At 39.7% G+C, this 13,665-nt stretch overlaps 1 protein-coding gene across 1 annotated transcript; it reads right to left on the bottom strand.

The window, feature by feature from the left end:
- Positions 1-334: 334 nt before the first annotated feature.
- Positions 335-13,609, bottom strand: CHMP5 (charged multivesicular body protein 5). The gene is made up of 8 exons (XM_072841658.1): positions 13,330-13,609; positions 12,491-12,595; positions 10,854-10,900; positions 9,029-9,122; positions 8,829-8,900; positions 5,206-5,314; positions 3,093-3,205; positions 335-1,038 (listed from the first exon to the last, which is right to left on the bottom strand). The coding sequence occupies exons 1-8, from the start codon at positions 13,396-13,398 to the stop codon at positions 988-990; spliced, it is 660 nt and encodes a 219-aa protein (XP_072697759.1). The 5' UTR covers positions 13,399-13,609; the 3' UTR covers positions 335-987.
- Positions 13,610-13,665: the final 56 nt, after the last annotated feature.

Raw genomic sequence — 13,665 nt, 5'->3', positions numbered from 1 at the left:
TATAATACTGTACCGTAAAAAATCCACATAAGAGTGGATTGTGTTCAAACCTGTATTTAAGAGTCAACTATACTCATTACCTCAATTATTCCTTGCAAAAGCCTGTAAGATAAGCATGATTGTACTAATAAGGAAATAGAAGTTTAGCAAAGTGAGTATGCTGCTTAGTTATTAGATGGTAGACCAGGGCCCAGGCCTGGATTGTTCTTTGTTCTTTCCTCTGATGCTAGCAGTTATATTTCATTTCTGCAGTAAAGTTTTGAGGCAAATCAACATTAAACTTATATTGTTTTTTCTGTACCAGAAGCTTTAGGCTGAAGTGATATTATTAAAATTATATCCTTTTGAAAAATATTTATTGAGTATAAATAAATGTCCTATACATTAAATATCAAGAAATAGTCATTATTGATTACAAGTCAGGCTGTAATACTGAGGGAACCACAGAATCAAAATATCCACTCATGATACAGTAGTGATAAATTCCATTCCAATATCAGACATAGTAATGATTTACTCACAAGACACAATAAAACCCATCAAAAAAGGCTATCACTTTAACCAACCTATAATACCACAATAGAAAATGGTTTTGAATCATAGTATGAATAGTCCCAATAATCTCATCTTTTTCTTACCAATGTCAGGTCAATATGAGACTGTGGAGTTACGCTATTTTAGAATTGAAAGATTCAATTTCCTTGGTTTTATTTCAAATTATTATTAATAAATGAAAACAAGTCATAAATAGCCACTGACACTTTTAAGTAAGTTAGTCTTTCATAAGAGAAAGGAAATAAAAATTTAGTATGAAGAAAGCATCCCCCAAACAATGAATCTCTTAACGGAAAAAAATAAAAGAGTAATGTAATTAAACTTTCCTTTGGAGAAAGGAAAGAAACCTAACTCTGTTATGGTAAATTTGGAAAGATAAATATTTCCTACATAATGTGTTTATTTTACACGATGTACTTGAATGATGCAAGTCTATGAAGCAGGGATCTGTGGCAATCCAAATTCATCCACCAGGACTCCATCCTGTGAAAAGAAAGCAAAGTTCAGTACCACTGGTTTTCAATTGATAACATAAATGATTACAAATATTTAGTAGTCAAAACTCATTTCTGAGTGTTTAACCAATGAACACCAAACTCTCCCTGAGATGAGAAAGCATTTTCATGAAAGGTAAAGGGGGAAGTGATAAACCAAGAAAAGACTGGAAATGCTCAAAACGGGTGGGGTGGCTGTCTGTAGGGTAGAGGAAGAGAAATAGTTTAAGAGTAAAACCTACGAAGGGGAAGGGCACAGGGAAGGTCTGGCAGGAAAGGCTAAGGAGTTCGTCCTTTTCTCCAGATTCATTTTCACTCTGATTCCTAAAGTGAACCACTACCTTTTGTAGCTTCCCAATCCTTAAAGAAGCAGTGCCCTAAGATAGACAGTTACTTCTATATCGTACTTTACTACAAACTTATGGGCAGTGAGACCACTGTCAATTAAGAAACCACACCTCAATGGCACGGTTAACTCAGGAATCTGTGATCTTCTTAAAGCAGAAAATAGAAGATAGAAACACAGATGCTACAGGGTATTTAAAAAGGTGAGTCGTGGTAGGTAGCATTAATAAAAATTATTTCAGGTGTGCTGAGAAAAAGCAACCCACGTGCCTGGAACCTTGACATGGTCAGAGGCAGGGATGGGGTGGGGTGGAATGAGCAGTTGAGAAAGGTAAGATTACTCTGGACTCATGAAGTAAGAGGGGTAAAGTGGAGGAAGATGCACATTTGGAGAAATTAGCTACTCCCCACCTTTTACTCCTCACATTTCATAGGTGGGAAAAACTGGCAAGCTTCAGAGAGAAAACAAGAATATCTAACTTGCTCCAAGTTGGGTGACCTGGGTGGCTCCGTTGGTTGAGCATCTGACTCTTGGTTTTGACGCAGGTCATGAGACTAAGCCCTGAATCAAGCTCTGCACGGAGGGGGAAGTCTGCTTGAGGAATCCCCGCTTCTGCAACACCCATCCCCGACTCTTTCTTTTTAAAAGAAATATATTTTTTTAATTGGCTCTAAGTCATACAAGAATAAAGGCAGAGCAGAGACTGGCTCTTACTCAAGGATTCTGCGCATTCAGTGTACATGTTGGGAGATAAGGGAAACAGGATAAATGGCAATAGAAAAAAATGACATATCAGGAACTAAGATGGAGTGGACAGAATTTCATAAGTAACAGAATTTTATCTGTTTCTAATAATGACAACCATGCAGCTTTGGACAGGGCTTTCAGTTCAGAAAGTCTCTCTCTCTTTTACGTATCTTTAAAAAATTTAAACTCTCTTTTACGTATCTTTAAAAAATTTAAACTTAAATTTAAAAAATTTAAACTGTTAATTTAATTAACATATCACGTACTATTATTTTCAGAGGTCAAGGTCAGTGATTCATCAGTCTTATATAATACCCAGTGCTCATTACATCACATGCCCTTACAAAGTCCTTTTACATACAAGATCTAACTTGGTCTACACAACTATGTGAGATACTTATAATCATCTGCATTTTAGAGATGTAAGGAACAGAAAAGTTCAAAACAGTTAAGTGATTTGCCAAGGTCTCAAAGACAATTAGTGGCAGGGCTGAGACTTAAACCTAGGTGTCCTGATTCTTTACCTTGTTAAATGAGAATCTTCCTACACTAAGTTTTATACCTAAATTATTAATCTTTATGTAAGAAATCCACACTACAATTAAGCAATGAGTATGAAAGATAAAACTTTGTCATGCTGCTGCCTGGCATGGTTCATGTATGTGTTAGTGATACTTTTCCAGGAAATGCTGTCTAAAATCTCTAAGTGGAACCCAGTGCAAAACTCACAAGGGTAATTATGTATATTATACAAATTGTTAATGTACAAAAACACTCCTGGGCATCAGTGACACTAATGGGCATGATCTGTCCACAGTCCAATGCAAAGGGTCTCCAAATAATGACTGAGACAGTCTTTCCTTGTTCTAAATTAAGATTCCCAAATTGGTGATCCGGCATAAAACCTTTACCATTTGGCATAGCTTACAGAAAGAAAAAAAAGCTTTCACCTTATTCTTTGTGTCAGTGGGAACGCCTTCTGGAATTGCAGGTGCAGATGCTGCTTCATCCAAGTAAGAACTGTCTTCGTCAGCCAGAAGCTCATCACCCAGTGCATCCAACTCTGAGATTGAAACAGTCAGCATTTCACTACAATTGGGGCACCAGGGTGGCTCAGCAGTTGAGCGTCTGCCTTTGGTTCAGGTCATGATCCTGGAGTCCCACATCAGGCTCCTGCATGGAGCCTGCTTCTCTCTCTGCCTGTGTCTGTGCCTCTCTCTCTCTCTCTCTCTCTCTCTCTGTGTCTCTTATGAATGAATAAATAAAACCTTTAAAAAAGGGATCCCTGGGTGGCGCAGCGGTTTACGCCTGCCTTTGGCCCAGGGCGCGATCCTGGAGACCCGGAATCGAATCCCACGTCGGGCTCCCGGTGCATGGAGCCTGCTTCTCCCTCTGCCTATGTCTCTGCCTCTCTCTCTCTCTCTGTGACTATCATAAATAAATAAAAATTTAAAAAAAAAAACCTTAAAAAAAATAAGTCTATGGTAAAGTGGGCTGGAAGTGACCAAGAAGAATGACAGGTAGAGATTTATCAGGGGAAATTCAGGATAGGAAACAAATTAATGGGAATAAAATATAAGGTTCTAGGCAAAAACAGAATGGGGAGAGAGAAGGAACAGGGGTGGGGGGGAAGAGACGAAGTGAGAGAGAGAGAAGGAGAAGAAGAAGGGAAGAAGAAGAGGAGGGAGGGAGGGAAGAGGAGAACAACTGAGACAAAGGAATCATGTGACAAATCCAGTGTGAGGTGGTTCTGTCACCTACCTAGTTACTCACGCTAGACATTGATAGACATCCTTGACCTCCCCTCTTCCATATCCACTTCTCTTTTTCCACTACTACCACCTTTTGTCTCAGCCACTATTTTTTTTTAAGACTTTTATGTATTTTTAAAATTCCAGTATAATTAATTGTTATATTAGTTTCGGGTATACAATACAGTGATTCAACAATTCCATACATTATTCAGTGCTCATTACAGACCAGTGTACTATTAATCCCCTTCACTTATTTCTCCCATCCTCTACCCACCTCTCCTCTAGCCAGTTTGTTCTCTATAGTTGAGTCTGATTTAAAAAAAAAAAAAAAGTCTGATTTTTTGTTTCTCTTTTTGTTTGTTTCTTAAATTTTACATATAAGTGAAATCATATGGTTTTTGTCTTTCTCTGTCGGACTTATTTCACTTAGGATTATAACCTCTAGATCCAACCATGTTGGACTCCATGTTGTTGCAAATGGCAAGATTTCATTCTTTTTTATGGCTAAGTAATATTCCACTGTGTATATCTACACCTTCTTTATCATTTCATCTATGGATAGATACTTGGGCGGCTTCCATATTTTGGCTATTAAAAACAAAGCTGCAATAAACATAGGAGCATATGTATTTTTTCAAATCAGTGTTTTTGTTCTCTTTGGGGAGATTCCTCTTCCTAAGGCCATTCAACAACCCCTCCCATTTTTTTTCCTGCTAAGCTCTACTCATCCTTCAGGATCCATGCCTGTCTCCACTCCCAACTAGGTTAAATTCTCTAGCCATGTGCTCCATAGTACCCCATACTTCTCCTTCCCAATAGTTTGTGCTCTTGTAATTGATTGCTTGAAACAAGCAGTTTCTTTCTCTGGCTAGAGAAACTTCATGAATGCAGGGACCATATTAGCTTTCTTTAATGTTGAACCCCCAGCACCTAACACAGTACCTGGCATATGGTAGATGTACACTAAGTATTTGCCAGTGACTGTTTCTTGATCTGCTTTGCTGTTCTGAGGGAGAAGACTCAAAAACAGGGAGAACAAAATCCAAAGGAAAATGGCATGGAAGGGTAGTATTTAGATACCAAGTACTAGGTGAGCAGACACCTTTGCCCCGACTTCCATCTGTAGCTTGACCTTCCCTGAGTCAGTGGAGCATGCAAATCTGACATGCCTGCCTCACAAGCTCTTTGCCCAGAAGCTGTACCATAAACTAACTCTCACAGAACCCAAGCATTTGGGAGAAGGTCCCAAGAAGTTACTCCTTTCAGACTCTAAACCTTTTTTTTCCTAATTGCTTTTCCCACAACATACCTGCTTCTAGGTCATCTTCATCTAATTCTGGGGTGCCATAACTACGGCTCAGTGCTTCTTGGATTTCATTGGCATCTTCCATCATATCTTCTAGTTGGTCTTGTAAGTCCTTATAGAAATATACATGACAGCTTTCATTCATTTCTTACTATTTTTCCTCTAACTACTCCCCACTCTACTTTCTCCTCTGAATCTTAGAAACAGGAATTTTTAAAAAGGTAATGTATGTAAAATGCTAAGTACATACCAGTTCTCAACAACTATTGGTTTCCTTCCTTTACCATAACTAGTCCTCACCTAGAGACTCTTTTTAGCCAGCCACTGAGCAGATGCTCCTTAAAAGGACAGGTTTGAACTCCTGAAAACCCCTTCCAATTAAAAATATGAGAGAGCTTAATGAATTATTTAGAAATCACAAAACTGAAGATTCCCCCCAACAATAACTATGAATGCCAATGACCCACATAATCCTCCTTTTTGACAGTAAAATGTAAATTCAAAAATAAAGAAGAATTAAATTGGGGTGCCTGGCTAGTTCAGTCAGAAGAGCATGCAAGTCTTGATCTTGGGGTCGTGGGTTTGAGCCCCACGCTAGGTGTAGAGATCACTACAAAAAATATACATAAACTTAAAAAAAAAGATTAGGGACGCCTGGGTGGCTCAGTGGTTGAGCATCTGCTTTTGGCTCAGGGTGTGATCCCAGGGTTCTGGGATCAAGTCCTGTATCGGGCTCCCTGCAGGCAGCCTGCTTCTCCCTTTCTCCCTCTGCCTATGTTTCTGCCTCTTTCTCTGTGTCTCTCATGAGTAAATAAATGAGATCTTTAAAAAAAAAAAAAAAAAGAGAGAGAATTAAATTGGTGATCTTGCATTTGAATTTAAAGTGCTTCATAAAAAAAAAAAATAAAGTGCTTCATGGAAATCTAAAATCCTACTGCAAGAACAGATGCCCATCAGCAATTTGTCATTACAGAAAGTTTACCTAAAACAATGAATCCAGCAGCATCTACACTACCAACATCTTTCTAGTTTATGGAGAAAAGCAAGTAATAGGGACAAGCAAATTAATCTTAAGTCAGCCAAAGACTGACTACACTGTGTAGGGAAAAAAAAGGACAGTAGTGGAAACAACTGAGTGGTACAAAAAGTTGTACTAGGCCCACCCTGGATGGAGAAACAGAAATGGAATTGGGATAGGCTTGATACCCAAAACCAGGCTAGTGAAAATAATTGACTGAGAGCATAAGTCATCTGTGAATGATCTACCTGTGATTAACTGGAAGACTACAAGGCCAGACATAATGTAAAACCAATCTGAGAAGTGCTACAGCATAATATAAAACAGCTAATATAATGGTTAGGAGCACAGACTCTGGAATCAGACATATGCAAGCTCTAATTTTGCCTTACTTAGTGAGAAATAAAGTCTCTAAGCCATAATTTTCTAATCTGTAAAATGAGATTGTTAATAGCCATACCTTAGAAGGTTTTCTACGGCTTTATTGTAATATTTGTAAAACACTAAGCACTTAACACTACATATTTTCCATTGTGTTAAGGTTATGCAGAGTATCAACGTGCTTTTCACAGATTGAAATTTCCACAGAAAGGGAACAGATTAGTGGTGGTAAAACAGAAAGTCCAAACTGGCACCATTTATCCTTCATAAATTTTATTTTTATGTTTTTTTAAGATTTTATTATTTATTCATGAGAGACACAGAGAGAAAGAGAGACAGAGAGTGAAGGAGAAGCAGGCTCCATGCAGGAAGCCCGATGTGGGACTCGATCCTGAGACTCCAGGAACACGCCCTGAGTCAAAGGAAGACACTCAATGGCTGAGCCATCCAAGCGTCCCTATCCTTCAGAATTTTTAGAGCAACGGAAAACATTTGAGAACTCCTCTTGGCCTGCAAATTGGAGGTCTGTTTTTCCATTTAAAAGTGAAGATGATAGAAAGTAAAACGAAAAACACTTTAAAAAAAGAAAACACTGGGATGCCTGGGTGGATCAGCAAACTGAATGAAAATTCAGTTTCATTATATTACCAAATAATATTGTACAAATAAGACAAATATACACAGAACATTTTCTCAGTAAATGTCCTGGAAGATGTCACTGAGCTGAACTCCGTGTAAGCAAAGACTGGTGGAAGTTTAGAAAGACAGCCACAGGGCAGCCCCGGTGGCACAGCGGTTTAGCGCCGCCTGCAGCCCAGAGCGTGATCCTGGAGACCCTGGATCGAGTCCCAAGTTAGGCTCTCTGCATGGAGCCTGCTTCTCCCTCTGCCTGTGTCTCTGCCTCTCTCTCTCTCTGCATCTCTATGAATAAATAAATAAATTCTTAAAAAAAAAAAAGAAAGAAAGACAGCCACAGGCAGTCCAAGGAGGGGTGCTTGAAAAAAACTAAGATGGGAGGAATGCCTTCACTTGTACTAAAGATCCACACTCTCAGAGAATACTTCTTCAGAAGCAGTAAAATGCCAGGAAGACAGTAAGTACTCAACCAACAAATACTGCTTGAATTAGGCAGACTGCTTTAGCAACTTTAACTTTCCTTGTTCATTTGTTCATCAACCATCAAAAACTTTCTGAGCACCAGTTATGGCCAGGCACTGTTTAAGGTATGGGATATAACAGTGAACAAGTGGATGGGGGGATCGGGTAACTGGGTGATGAGCATTGAGGAGGGCACTTGATAGGATGAGCACTGGGTGTTATTATACTAGATGTTGGCAAATTGAATTTAAAAAATGTAGGGATGTCTGGGTGGCTCAGTGGTTGAGCATCTGCCTTCGGCTCAGGACATGATCTTGGAGTTCCAGGATCAAGTCCCACAGTGGGATCCTGCATGGAGCATGCTACCCCTCCCTCTGCCTATGTCTCTGCCTCTCTGTGTGTCTCTCATGAAATAAAGAAACTCTTAAAAAAAAAAATCTAAAGAGAATTACTAGAAAAGCGAACCAGCTCTACTCCAGGAACTGTGTTAAACATCTGACATATATATCCTCATCTAACACTTGTGACAATCCTAGGAGATGGGTAGCAACATCACTACTTTACAATTGAGGAAAGAGACTCAAAATCATTAAGTTAGTTAGAAGTCTCTAATAGAAAAAAAAAAATAAGTCTCTAATAGGAAACTGGCTGCTTATTTACTGAGTGTCTAGTATGTGCCAGGTATCACGTGCATAGATCCACAAGCTCATTTATTTCATCCTCACAATAACTGGGTAGGGCATTAGGATCCTTGTGTTAGGGATGCCTGTGTGGCTCAGTGGTTAAGAGTCTGCATTCAGCTCAGGTCATGATCAGGGTCCTGGGATTGAGTCCCGCATCAGGCTCCCCACAGGGAGCCTGCTTCTCCCTCTGCCTGTGTCTCTGCCTCTCTCTCTCTCTCTGTCTCTTATGAAGAAATAAATAAAATCTTAAAAAAAAAAAAAAAAAAAAGGATCTTGCGTTAACAAGAAGACAGAGACATCTGGTACCCTTTCCCAAAGTTACCCTGTTAGTAAATGGCAAGCCCAAGATTCAATCCATCATCTGTGTTCTTTCCATCATGTACACATTCACTTGGATTCTTTCTAAAACTAGTGTACATACTTGCAGAAACTAGTATATATCTCACCTCAATCTGGTCAATTTTCACTTGTTTATATGCTTTCTTCATTTCCTTTACTCCCAGTTTCATAGCATCAACCTAAAAAAAGGTAAGAGAGAGCACAATGTCTTAAAAGGCCGTGTTGGTGAAATTGTCTTTTAAATACTATGGGAAAAGAAGAAAAGAGTAAAATAATAAAATCATGGGAAAGGGTGCTATGGAAATACCGTGGTCTTGGTGTCCTTCAATGACTGGATGGTGTAATTGGCTTGTTCCATGTTAAATGACTGTTGGGCAAGATTGTCCCGCTGCTGCTCATACCTTTTTAGAATCAATTAAGAATGGTAAATGTGAGCCAGATAGAAATCCTCAGGAAGAAAGTATCTCTAACACTAAATAGGAATTTTCTTTAAAAAAACTTTTAAAAATTAAGTATACAGAAAAATTGGCAAAAACAATTTAATTACTCTAGCACAAATATCATTTGATGTACCCTTCCAATACTTTGTCTTTGTTCTTAGTTATGAGACTATTTTGCACTTAAGATTATAGCCTTTGCTGTTTTCTACATTACTACATACCCATAATATGTCTTTATGATGTTTCAAATGACTTCTTTTTTTTTTTTTTTTTTTTTTTTGACTTCTATGATAAATTCCCAGAAGTAGAATTCTTGGGGCAAAGGGTAAGACGATTTTTAAGGCTCTTCATACATAAAACTAAACTGTTTTTCCAGTAGACTGAACTTCTTGAGGATAGGTATTATTTTTTACTAATCTTGTATCCATAATTAGGTAATTCATCTGGCCTGATGTAATATCTGGTGCTCAAAATGTTTTTTTAAAATAAAGTTCTATATCAAAGATATAGAGGTAGTATAATACTACCTCAAAGACTTATGTCATTATGGTCTTTATACAATATTTGGCAACCATCTAACTGAAAATTGGTCAATTCATGGTACAGGCAAATGGTGGTGAAATTATAATCACCTCAATAAAAAATATAAAGTTTCCAAAGAATGTATAAAAGGAGAGAAATGCTTATGATATAATGTGAAGTGGAAAAGGACAACCCATATATACATAATATAATTTGTCTTCTAAAAAGCTATATGCATAGATTCCGTGCATGTGCATGCAGAGATAAGAAACTGTAAGAAATCAGCATTCTAAAAATGGATATTTCTGGTAGTAGGAATCCAAATAAATGATTTCTTCTGTTCATTGTATTTTCCAAGCATCTATGATGAATATGCATTCCTTTTGCTAAAAAAAAGTTACTTAAAAACTGCAGTGCTATCTACTCTCATCACTTTAAGGCATTATAATTTCTTCTTCCAATTTTGTCTAATTTAAAAGGAGGAAGGTGGTATCTGATAAAAAAGGATTTAAAAAATAAAAATAGAAATATCAACAACCTTTCTGATTCCTTATAAGCTGCTTACATCTGACCCCTGCAACTCTGCAGAAGATCTCATCATCTGAACAGCCCACAAGAGTAAGCACAAAGATGCTATTTGGCTTCTGCTCAAACACTGAGACAGTCACTGAAAATAAATTAAGGACACTTAAATCTATTCTGGTGGGAGAAACCAAGTATTCAGGATTCTCAATTTTACAGACAAACAGAAATGCATACTCTAATTAAATAAATATGGGATAACCCTATAGAATTGAGCAGCCCAATACAGAAGCCACTAGCCACATACGGCTACTTAAATTGTTAAAATTAACACTTCCTCAGTCACACTAGCCACATTTGGCTAATGGTACAGATGTACTGAATGGTACAGATACAGAACATCTTTATCAAAAAAAAAAAAAAAAAAAAAGAACATCTTTATCATAACAAAAAGTTCTGTTTAGATGGATAGTGCTGCAACAGATAGTGCTAAACATGCAGGGAGAGAAAATCCCAGCTCACCAGATATGTAAAGGAAATTTGCAATTAAACAAGAATGCTTATAAAATAGTATGAAAAACTGAAGAATAAAAGACCATTTCCCTTTTAGTTAAACCTGCTGGAAGAAAGGTTACACTTATAACTTACATCCGCTTTTGCTTTAAAACCCTCAAGGCTTTCTGTTTGACCATATTCTGGGGGAGAAAAACAGATTTTAATGAAAAGAAGTAGAAAACACACACATAGTAAAAGAAATCTCCCATATCCTCAGACTTACATATCTACTTATTCTCTTCTTCAAAGTTGTAGACATAGTGGCTCCTGGCCTCTTCTTCACCTCCTAAGCATAGTCTTTTTTTTTTTTTTTTTTAAGATTTTATTTATTTATTTATGAGAGATGGGGGGGCGGGGGGAACACAGGCAGAGGGAGAAGCAAGCCCCATGCAGGGAGCCTGACAAGGGACCCCATCCCGGGTCTCCAGGATCATGCCCTGGGCTGAAGGCGATGTTAAACCGCTAAGCCACGCGGGCTGCCCCCTAAACATAGTCTTTAAGGCCTCAGCTCATCTCTTTCTTTGCATCCCACATCTCAGGGTACTGCATTCCCCTTTCTTAGTACATATTCTTCCCATGGCAACCCCCAATAGTGCCTATTTGTATATCCAGTTGCCTCAAGGAGATTCCCAACTTGGACATCCTCTCAAAGCCAACTTGGCTATCCAATAAAACTCAACATGTCCAAACTCCTCAATCTGCTCTTATTAATATTATTAACAATGGTCCCACTAATCTCACACTTCTCTAGGTTAAGAATCTTTATATCAACCTTACATTTCCTCTCTGTCTCTTCATGCAGTCATTTCATTACTGATTTTCAGAACTAATTTGCAAAGTGATTACTTTCCTATCATTTTCATGATTGTCACTATGGTTTAGGCTTTCATGCCAAGTTCAGATGAGCTTTCCTGCCTCTGATCACTCTTCATTCCATGCTATCCAACTAAGATGGCTGAGAAGAGCCTTTTGTCACCTCCCTTTCTATACTGTTCCATAAATCATTGTATTTTGTCTTCTCCAGTGAAGTTCCAGGAAAAGCAGGTATTATCTCATAGATCATAATATCTAACATTTATTATTTATGAACGTTTCTATGTACCAGACACAGTGCTATGTAGGTCATATGAATTACCTCATTTAATCTTTACACTAAAAGTAGATGTTATGCCCATTTTACAGACGGGGGAACTGAGGTTCAGTGACGCTAGGTAACTTAGCTCAAGTAGTGAATGAGTTAGAGTCAGAGAAAAAAGTAGTTCTATAGCCACAGTCCATGAACTTAAATATAGTAATCTATATTTCTACCTAATAGAAGACGAAAATAAGATATTAAGACTTTATGACAGCCATGTCTAGTAGATAGTGATGGTGTTACTAATAGAACCCTGGTCTCCAGATGACTAGTTTAGTAATTTTCCCAGCATGCCATTCCTTAACCAGTCTATTATACCCATCTAAGCTAACCAGCCTGGCACTCACTGTTCTGAGATTGCCACCTTCTCAGCAGAATATATTAATTCCCATGGACATGCTTCTGGACGAGTGGTCAGCATGTTCTCTCCACCAGACTTAATGTCAGCCTTCCTCTCGTATCAAGCTGCAAACCCTCTTCCCTGAAGGATACACCCTCACGTGTTTTCTCCTTACCAGACTACCACTGGGCCCTACTTCCATAGGTGCTCAAACTAGGCTTTTGCAGCACCTTCTGCAGCTGCCGCCTACCTTACCTTGGCTGGACCCTCTCTCATCTTCTTGATCTGGTCCTTATACTTCACGAGCTCAGCATCCAGTCGAGAAATCTTCTTGTCAATGGATTCTGCCCTGCTGTCCACCTTAAGGAAATAGTGGTAGTTATGACAATACACTTACATGGGAAGGGGCAGGAGAGGAAAGAAGGGTGGAAAAGTGGTTCCCAACTGGGGGAGATTCCTAGTCAGAAACACTGGGGGGCTTTTATAAACTATACTCCACCCTTCCGATTCTCATGTTCTAGGGATCCTTTCAAGTGTGCTTGAGCAGAAAAGAACTTGGGGGATCAATGGGCTGAGCTGATATTCCCCTACAATCAGAGACTAGTCAGGCTGTGGGCTCAACCAGGAGGTGTGTGAGAAGTGGGCTTTGTAAATCTAATGCTATTCGCTTAGAGACAGGGTGGTAGCTTAATGTGAGGGGCCAGAGTTCTGAATTTCCTGTTACTGAGATCCAGGATGGGAGTACGGATACGTTGACCTAGGATATCAAGTTGAGGATCCTGATGTGGGAGAGACATGGAGGATAAAAGAGGGGGGGAAGGATGCGGGCCTACGGCTGGTTGGGGTAGAAAGAGCGAGCGAGTAAGAAAAGAAAGAGCAGCGGGCCTCAGAAGGGGTTGGGTGCAAGTAGGGTTAGGGGTCCCTGGTTTGTGGCGTCAGGAATGACCTGGGTAACAGGCACGAAGGTGAGGTGGAGAGGGCCGAGGTGTCCGGGACCGGGAACGGAATGGAGGAGTAGGAGCCAGAACCGAGGGTGGGCGGGGTCGGGAGTGTCAAGAGTCCCAGAATCTAGTTATGTGGCGTCAAGTGCCCACCGTGCCAATGCAGTCAGTCAGGCTGGGCGGCGGAGCCTTGGGTTTCGCTTTTCCGAAGAATCGGTTCATCTTGGGCGGCCACGAAGAAAACCCAAACACTGGAGCAAAACTAGAAACGGAAGCAGAGTCACCTCCGCCCTCGCCTTGACTTCCGGCCCCCGCATGCGCAGGCGCAAAGCGCCTATTGGAGCTTCCCGACTCTTTTTCCGGGTTTTCAGGGCGGCCTTCCGGGGAAGGAGCGCTTCGCGAGGTCGGAGGTGGCCGGCAGTCATCGGGGGCGTGGCCTCGGGGAAGGGCGCGGGGCGGGGCTCCAGATAAGTGGGGCGGGGCCTCGGT

The sequence above is a fragment of the Canis lupus genome, chromosome 10 (assembly GCF_048164855.1).
Source record: "Canis lupus baileyi chromosome 10, mCanLup2.hap1, whole genome shotgun sequence".
Classification (NCBI taxonomy): domain Eukaryota; kingdom Metazoa; phylum Chordata; class Mammalia; order Carnivora; family Canidae; genus Canis; species Canis lupus.
This window is presented reverse-complemented; position numbering and strand designations above follow the sequence as displayed.

Bases quoted from the DNA above. Each gene is read 5' to 3' on its own strand.
- CHMP5 (XM_072841658.1), bottom strand. From the start codon at position 13,398: ATGAACCGATTCTTCGGAAAAGCGAAACCCAAGGCTCCGCCGCCCAGC. The intron at 12,596-13,329 runs GTGGGCACTTGA...TATTTCCTTAAG, and splicing joins TGACTGACTGCATTGGCACG to GTGGACAGCAGGGCAGAATC. The intron at 3,206-5,205 runs GTATGTTGTGGG...TTTCAATCTCAG, and splicing joins TGAAGATGACCTAGAAGCAG to AGTTGGATGCACTGGGTGAT.